The 8995-nt window shown below is 55.2% G+C and overlaps 1 protein-coding gene across 1 annotated transcript in view; it reads right to left on the bottom strand.

Moving 5' to 3' along the window:
• Positions 1 to 8995, bottom strand: part of CCDC187 (coiled-coil domain containing 187) — a 23498-nt gene that overhangs the window by 7319 nt on the left and 7184 nt on the right. Inside the window, exons 4-7 of the mRNA XM_021708123.1 lie at positions 4069 to 4203; positions 2126 to 2717; positions 1486 to 2023; positions 608 to 702 (exon numbers count right to left, since the gene is read on the bottom strand). Coding sequence (XP_021563798.1) covers positions 608 to 702; positions 1486 to 2023; positions 2126 to 2717; positions 4069 to 4203 — 1360 coding nt within the window. The remainder of the gene's footprint in view (positions 1 to 607; positions 703 to 1485; positions 2024 to 2125; positions 2718 to 4068; positions 4204 to 8995) is intronic.

The raw sequence follows: 8995 nt of genomic DNA, 5'->3' as shown, positions 1-8995 counted from the left end.
TTTTTTTTTTTTTTTTTGAGTTGGAGTCTCACTCTGTTGCCCAGGCTGGAGTACAGTGGCACACTCACAGCCAACCCAGCGCTGACCTGCTGGACTCTGGCGATCCTTCCACCTCAGTCTTCCAAGTCTGGCTAATTTTTAAAAATTTTTTGTAGAGACAGGGTCTGGCTACATTGCCTGCTAGTCTCAAACTCCTGACCTCAAGCGATCCTCTCACCTCAGCCTCCCAAGTAGCTGGGACTATAGATGCATACCACAACAACCAGCTAACTTTTTTTTGTAGAGACGGGATCTTGCCATGCTACTCAGGCTGGTTTCAAAATTCTAGGCTCAAGCAGTCCTCCCACTTTGGCCTTCCAAAGTACTGGGATTACAGGTGTGAGCCACTGTAATGGCCAGCCCTACTTTAAGTGTGATGTGACTCTCACCTCAATGAAACAAACACAATAGTGACCACCTGCTCAGTGCTGAGTCAGTTGGTACTGTGGGCCAGGGAGGGGAAGGCCCGTCCACCCCAGGAGCCTGACCATCATGGGGCAGTGCTGCAGAGCCCCCAGACATGGCATCCAGAACCCAGAAAGTGCAGTCCCTGCCCCTTCGCACCCACCTGCCTGGGGCTTCCTGCTCGTCCAGAACCATGCCCGATGTCACCTTACTCCACTCCAGCACCGGTGACCCCAGGCTCCCAGGGGCTTCCAGTCCCTAAAGCAAGTGGATAATGCAATCAGAGCCCCCCAGGCCAGAAGACCCCACTGCTTCCCATCTCTTGGCCTCAGAGCTGGGCCCTGGCCTCCAATGGGGGTCTCAAGCTGACTCCCCACAGGGTCTCCACTTCAGGAGCTGTGACAGAGGTCATGGGGTCCCTCAAGAGACCCATGGTACCTGGGGAGGCAGGCGTTCAGGGACTCCCTCGAATAGCTGAGTGGGAATTGAGCTCTGCCGGACCCCCACCCACCCAGGGGCAGAGGCACCTGGTATTTGAGCCCTGCATGGAGTCTCTCCAGGATAAAACACCCACAAACACCTTGGTTTTCTCTTTTTTTTTCTTTTTTGAGTTGAGGTCTCACTCTGTTGCCCAGGCTGGAGTGCAACGGCACTATCACGGCTCACCACAGCCTCAACCTCCTGGCTTGAAGGGATCCTCCCTCCTCAGCCTCCCAGGTAGCTGGGAGTACAGGAATAAGCCACTACACCCAGCTAATTTTTTGGGTTTTTCTGTAGAGACAAAGTCTTGCTATGTTGTCCAGGCTGGTCTTGAACTTCTGGGTTGAAGCAACCTCCTGGCCTCGGCCTCCCAAAGTGCTGGGATTACAGGCATGAACCACTATGCCCTGCCCAAGGTCTTGTTTTTCTAACACCAGTGGTCTGCAAGGCTGTTCAGACCCAGGGCCTGGCTGTCTCCCTCATCCACCCATTTTCCAGGGGATCTATGCCACGGGCTCAGTGGCTGAGCTGAGCCCCCCCACCCCCACCTCTGGCTCATACCCCAGACTGTGCATAACTGGGGACAAAGGTCACGATGCCAGGGGTGGCCTGGGAGACCACAGGGACTGCTTTGCCGCACACAGCCTCTCTCTGCTTCCTGTAGACCTCCTGCAGCCTCTGGTTCCTCCGCTCCTGCGCCTGCATGGCTGTGGCCTTCTCCTCCAAGGCCTGCTGCCTCCGGGCCTGGGCCTTCTGCCGCATGAACTCCCTCAGGGACTCGGGGCTGTGTAGGTGTCCCAGAGGTCTCCGAGGCCTTGGGCAGGGTGGCGGCCCATCCTCCTCCTTCATGGTTGGGCTCAGAGGGAAGCTCTGGGTGAGCCTCCGCCAGGCTTGCCGGGCTCCCGGGGACGGGAAGACGGCATCCTTGCCCTTGCTTGGGGCACCAGCCCTCTGCACAAAGGAGCTGCTCCGTGGTCTGGGAGCAGGAGCCTCCCTCTCGTCACAAGTCACCCAGGCCCTCTGTGGACAGGCCTGCCTCGCCAGGGCACTCCTGGGTCTCTGGGGCAAAGGGCCCAGCTTTTCGGGGGGGCTCTCAGGTCTCTGGAAGGAGGGGTCCCATCCTTGGGATGCCCGGGCCTTCTGTAGACAGGAGGTCTTCCCAGCAGAGGTGCCCCAAGACCTCTTTGAGAAAGAGTTCAACCTTTCAGGGGGGCTCTGGAAGGAGGGATCCTGTCCTGGGGCCGCCCAGGCCTCCTGTGGACAAGAGGTCTTCCCGGTGGAGGTGGTCCAAGGCCTCTTCGAGAAAGAGCTCAACCTTTCAGCGGGGCTCCTGGGTCTCTGGAAGAGGGGGTCCCTACCTGGGGCCACCCAGGCCTTCTGTGGGTGGGACTCCCACTTGGTCCTCGTGCTCCGGGGAGGCTGGGTGTGGAGGCTCCCAGCCCTCTCTTCAGGTGAGCATGTCCCCTCAGTCGTGACCCATGTCTTCTTCAAGAGGGAGTCCTGTGCATCTGGGACACTCCGGGGGCCCCTTCCTGCCTTGTCCTTCGGCCACAGCTTCGACAGGCCGAGCTCCTGCTTGCCCTTGGGACCCCAGGTCGACTCCAGACTGGCCTGGATTTGCTGGCGGAGTTCTCGGAGGATGGCCATGGCGCTTTGGACAGTCACTGGCTGGTCACAGGAAGCCAGGCTGGGCATGTCCTCGGGCACCTGCTGGCCACTGTGAGCAGAGATGGGACTGGGCGACCAGGCACGGTCAGGAGGGTGCTCGGCGGCTGCCATTTTCTTGCTGCCTCCTGCAAAGACAGGAGGCCACGGAGGATCAGGAAATGGGGGCGGGAAGGGAGGGTAAAAGCAGTTTTTTGTTGTTGTTTTTTTTGAGTTGGAGTCTCACTCTGTTGCCCAGACTGGAGTGCTCTCAGCCACCGCAGCCTTGACCTGCTGGGCTCCGGCGATCTTTCCACCTCAGCCTTCTAAGTAGCTGGAACTACAGGCGTGTGCTACCACGCCCAGCTAATTTTTTTGATTTATTGTAGAGATGAGGTATTGCCAAGTTGCCCAGGCAGGTCACGAAGGTAAAGGCAGTTTTTCCACCCAGCAGGGAGGCCGCAGGGGCAGCAGGGAGATCCCAGGACCCATCTCCTGATATTTCTCCTCTTGGCCTCTGCACTCAGAAGCCCACTTAGGGCAGGCACCGTGCCTGGGTGACGAGGCTGAGCCACCATTCTGGGACACAGAAACTGAGCACATGGGGAAGGTGGTAGCGTCTGCCAGGGAACCCCTACTGGTGCCTGTCCTGCAATCCTGTCATCCAGAAAGCCCCAGTGGTGTGCCCTGCCTGGAGGCTGGCATGGAAGCTCTCTCAGAAACAGAAGTCCATTTCCGAGCCTTTTACAAAACTTATTTCCGGCCAGGCATGGTGGTTTATGCCTGTTATCCCAGCATTTTGGGAGACTGAGGTAGGAAGATTGCTTGAGGCCAGGGGTTTGAGACTAGCTTGGACCACATAGCGAGACTTTATCACTCCAAAAACATTTTAAAAATTAGCTAGGTGTGGTGACATATGCCTGTAGTTCCAGCTACTCAGGAGGCTGAGGAGGGAGCATCGCCTGAGCCCAGGAGGTTGAGGCTGTGGTGAGCTGTGATCGTGCCACTGCATTCCAGCCTGGTCGACAGAGTGAGACCCCGACTTTAAAAAAATATTTATAGCCGGGCTCGGTGGCTCAGCCTGTAATCCCACGTCTTTGGGAGGCTGAGGTGAGTGGATTGCCTGAGCCCGCGGGTTCGAGACCCGCCTGGGCAGCGAGACCTCATCTCTACAATAAATCAAAAAATCAGCTGGGCATGGTAGCGTATGCCTGTAATTCCGGCTACTTGGAAGGCTGAGGCGGAAGGATCGCCGGAGCCCAGCAGGTCGGGGCTGCGGTGACCGGAAGCGGCCACTGCACTCCAGTCTGGGCGACAGAGTGAGACTCCAACTCAAAAAATATATATATTTATTTCCCCAAGTCCTCTGCTGATGGGAGATGTGGCCAGCACCCCCTCCTTGCAGATGGCCTGGAGACCGGGGTCTCCTCTCCTCCTCCATGCCACCCCCCAGATGCCACAGCAAAGCAGGACAGAGCCCATGGTGGCAGCACGAGGTACCTAACTCCACGGTGCGAGCTGGGTCTCTCGAGGGCGCCATGCTCTGGAACTTGAGAAGGGTGTGAGGGGGACCAAGCAGTGCCCTCGCCAGAGCTTGACCTCTTCTCCAGGAGGAAACACCAACTGACTCAGAATCTTAAACACAGAGAACACGTGCGCACAGCCAGGGCACCGTGGCCTTGAACACTGGCCCCAGTGGAAGGAACTTGGGAAAGACCCCTCTTGTGCAGGCCCTCATGGGGGCAGAGCTGGACCCCCAGCCAGCAGCCAGCACGGGGCAAGGCTGAGTCTCAGCATGACCATGAACGAGTGACTTCTCTGGCCCTCAGAATCCCCTTCAGTAGCAAAGGAAGGTATACCCTATTCCGGCAGCCTTGTCCGGAAGGCACTTCCACAGGCCCAGGCATACAGCCTGGGCTTGAGGGACACAGGCCAGTCACAACAGCAGGTACCAAGGGTGAGCTGGCATCCTGCTCTCACTCACCCCGGGGCCCTGCATGGGGAACAGGCCGTCACAGCATCACTCAAGTGCGCTGAGCTGGAGGAGATTAATCTGTGTTTAAACCTATGAGAAGTAACCACGACGGGGTGGGATCAATGGAGATGCCCAGGCTGGCAGGACAGGGGTACTGCTCTTGCAGAAACAGATGATCTGCCACAGCCCAGGCTCGCTTCAGTAATGGTTGTCACACAATACACACTGTTCACACAGCACACACCATTCATCAAGGTGTTACTTCATAATCCCAGGTTACACCTGCCAAACGCCAGTGCCGGCCCCACCCCTTCACCAAGCCATCCACAGGGCTGGATGTGGCTCACACACTCACACATACATCAGGGCACTCACATGCTCACACACTCACGTGCTCACACTCTCATACAGGCACTCACATGCTCACACACACACTCATGCACATGCTCACATTCACACACACAGGCATTCACATACACACACAGACTCAAACATAGGCTCGTGCACACACAGAGGCACTCACATGCTGACACACACACACGCTCACACACACAGGCATTCATGCTCATACACACTCATAGAGACACACACACATTCATATACACACATACACACTCATACACATACTCACACACTCATGCACACACTCACACATATATTCATAATGCACTCAAATGCTCACACACATACACACACACTCATACACAATCACTCTCCCACACACTCATACAAGCATTCACACACAAACACACACACTCATACAGGCACTCACACTTACACACTCACACACATACACTCATACACTTACATATACACTCATACAAGCATATACACACTCACACATACTCATATGGCAGTCACACACACATTCATACAAGCACTCACCCTCTCATGCACACACCTTTTCACACTCACACTCACATGCTGTCCTAAACATCCTCTCACACACTCATACTCTCTCACATACTTGGACACACTCTCACGCTCACACTCACATGCTCACGCACACTCTCACACTGCCCAGTCCCAATGGCTCGGCAAGGCCAGGACCACCCTGCTGGGGACCCCGGGACCCTCCTGTGCACTTCCTCTGGGCCAGCCTAGGGTGGTCCCCCATGTGGCCTGGGGTCAAGACCACCATGTGGTCTCAGCTTAGACTTGCCCTGCCCCCATGGAGGGGGATTTCTGTCAGATGCACGTGTCCTACAAATGCAGGATCCATGCACAGAGGTGACCAGGCAGGGTCAAGGACTTCCCTAGCACCCCAAGACATGGCCCCTACCCAGACTACCCTGACCCCCGTCATCAGCCAGGGGCCTGAAGCTGCCTCTCAGGAAGGGAATGGGCTACACAGTCAAGCCCTCCAGGGTATGACCTCCCAAAGCCATGCCCCTTCCAGGATAGAACTCTCAAGACCTCGCCTCATGGCCATACCCACCTTCGGAAAGGAACTCCCCCCCAGTCCCAGGGCACAGCCTCTCAAAGCAACACCCCCTCCAGGACAGGACCCCTAAGGTCAGGCCTCAAGGTCACATCTCTCTAGGCCAGGCCTCACTAAAACAGGACACAAAGTCAGGCCCTTCTAGACCCAAGATAAGATCCTAAGGCCACATGCATCTAGGATAGGATTCTAAATCCTCACCCTATGGCCACGCCCGCTTTAGGGCAGTACTCCTCCCAAGCCATACCCCTTTCTGATAGGAACCCCCCAAGGCCAGCTTCCTTCAGGATGGGATCCCAAGGCCATGCCTTTCTAAACTAGGATTCTAAGTCCTCATCTCCATGGTCATACCGTCTCTAGGACAGAACCCCAAGACCCCAGAAGGTTAAGGGTATGGTCTCAGGAGTCCCAGATCTGAGTTTAAGTTCAGCTCTGCCATTCAGCTCTGCCCAGTTTGTACCTTGGGCAAGTGACTTAACTTCTCTGTGCCTCAGTTTCCCTATCTGTAAAATGGGGAGCACTGAACCATGGGGTTTTGGGGACTGAGTTCTGCTTTGTGGAACCCTTAATCTAAGTGTAAACAGAGCCAATGCCTGGGATGCAGCTTGTGAGCTGCTCCTGCAAATCTCTGTGCCTTAGTTTCAGTACCTCCCCACGGGCCACCAACACAAAAGAGTAGTCACTGTCATGACAGGAGTTGGGCCCAGAAAGGGGCCAGGATTCTGCTGGCTCAGGGTGGAGTCAAAGGCCAGAGCTGAAGCTGGTGGGACCCAACTGGCCACATCTGGGTTTCCAGTGGGACCCGGGGTGGGGGAGGTCCATCGGGGTAGGGGTCACAGCAAGATATCTCCATCCCAGCCCCTAAACCTGCTCTACTGCAGAAAACTGACCACTCTCCCTCGCAGGGCGTGGGGCCAGAGACCCCGACTTGGGGAGGGGGCTGCCCACCCCCAGAACCCCCCCACTGCCGGCCACACAGCTTCCCCATTAGCCTGCCAGAGAGTCCCAGTCGATAAATGGGTCCTGATGGGCACATTTTTTCTTCTGCCGAGCAGTTTAATGGCAATTAATTTTTTTACGAGAGGATTTTTAATCTGTGGAAATGGATGAAGTTCCCAAGTGCCCTGTCAAAGTTCCGGGGCCGACCTAATCTATGATAAAAAATGCAAAGTGGGGGGACATAATCTGAAATTAAACATCGAGCTTCATTTTCCTTCGGCCCGGATGGATGAATATTTTATAACTATTGTGATTTAATTTTTTGTTAACTACAGCAAATTTCTAATTCATCCAATTCCCAAGTCCTGTGGCTCTGACCTCTGCACCCGAACTCATCTCTCCTTAGCCCAGCTGTGACTTCGTCACTGACAGAAACTAATGGTCAACACCGTCAGGGTGACACAGTGGTTACAATGATGAATGCAGCCCATGGCACGCCCTCTGACCTGGTGTCAGGCAGAGAGCAGGTCATTTTTCAAGTGAGCTGTTAAAATAAAACAAACTAAAAATCTGGGGGAGGGAGGAGATGGTGATGCAGAAAATTGTTATATTTTATGCATTTGCAGTGGGCCTTCTGGAACCTTCCTGGTGCCCCAGTGAGCACCCCATGTTATAGGCATGCCCCCCACTGAACATGGGCACGGAGATTATTTTTTGTTTTTGTTTTCTGAGTCAGGGTCTCACTCTGTCGTCCAGGCTAGAATACAGTGGTAGCATCACGGCTCACTGTAGCCTCAACTTCCCAGGCTCCCAAGTAGCTGGGATTCCAGGCCCTTGTCACCACACCTGGCTGATTTTTTTTTTTTTTTTATTTTGTCAAGACAAGGTCTTGCTATGTTGCCCAGTCTGGTCTCAAACTCCTGAGCTCAAGCAATCCTCCCATCTCGGCCACCCAAAATGTTGGGATGACAGACGTAAGGCACTGCATCTGGCAGAGGAAGATATTTATTCTTTCTGCTGAAAGTCACGGCTTTTCCTAAGGGAGGGTGTCTGGCAGCTCTGGACAGAAACTCGGGCACCTGGGCATGGACGCAGCACACGCTACACAGTTCGACTCCTGGAAGCCCCACCACTGTGATCTCATGCAGTGCAGGGACACTAAGGCACAGAGATTTGCAGGAGCAGCTCACAAGCTGCATCCCAGGCATTGGCTCTGCTTCCACTTAGATTAAGGGTTCCACAAAGCAGACCTCAGTCCCCAAAACCCCATGGTTCAGTGGACCCCAAACCCAGGCCTGGAGGGTGGGCCTTGACAAGGAGCACAGGCCTCGAGCTGGACAGGTCAGGGCCCAAGCCTGGCTCCGCCTGTGTGACCCTGGGAGGCATCAAACCTCCCTGAGACCCAGTTTTCTCATCTGCAAAGTGGGAGCAACCCCTGCCACCTGTGAGGATGAAGTAAATAGATGCCCACAGGATGTGAGGGACTCACAGAGCCAGGTACTGAGGGTGCCTCTCCCCCAACCCTGGAGACCTTCTCAGGGAAAGCTCAGAGGGACCCTGTCTTCCTCCTTCCTGCCGTTCTCCACACCCACATCCAGCCCTTTCTTGGGCTTGAGGGATCCAGCTAGAGGGTGAGGACGCCTCTTGGGTTCATCCCACAAGCTCTGAAGACTGTGCCCAAGCTGGATGGCTGGGTCTTTGCAGGGCTTGCCCTGCCCAGTCCTCAGGGAGGAGACACCTGGAGGAGAAACTCCTCTGTAACTGCCGGTGACCCACCTTTAGGGTCTCTTAAGTGAATTTTTAGGACACGTCTACAAAATTAACCAGCACATGAATGCCCGGCAGACTTGCACCCCAGGATGATTGTCCTGAATCCCTGAGCTATTGGAAAGAGCAGCATCTATTCAAGGTCTTTCCTACCACCTAATGAAAGTGACATCCTGGGCTTGCTGCCTGGAATTTTAAATACCAGATTAGGGCCGGGCTTGGTGGCTCAGCCTGTAATCCCACGTCTTTGGGAGGCTGAGGTGAGTGGATTGCCTGAGCCCATGGGCTCGAGACCCGCCTGGGCA

This window comes from Carlito syrichta, unplaced genomic scaffold (genome assembly GCF_000164805.1).
Source record: "Carlito syrichta isolate Samal-C Ts95f unplaced genomic scaffold, Tarsius_syrichta-2.0.1 Scaffold130732, whole genome shotgun sequence".
NCBI lineage: Eukaryota > Metazoa > Chordata > Mammalia > Primates > Tarsiidae > Carlito > Carlito syrichta.
The sequence above is the reverse complement of the archived record's forward strand: the minus strand, read 5'-3'. Positions and strand labels throughout refer to the sequence as shown.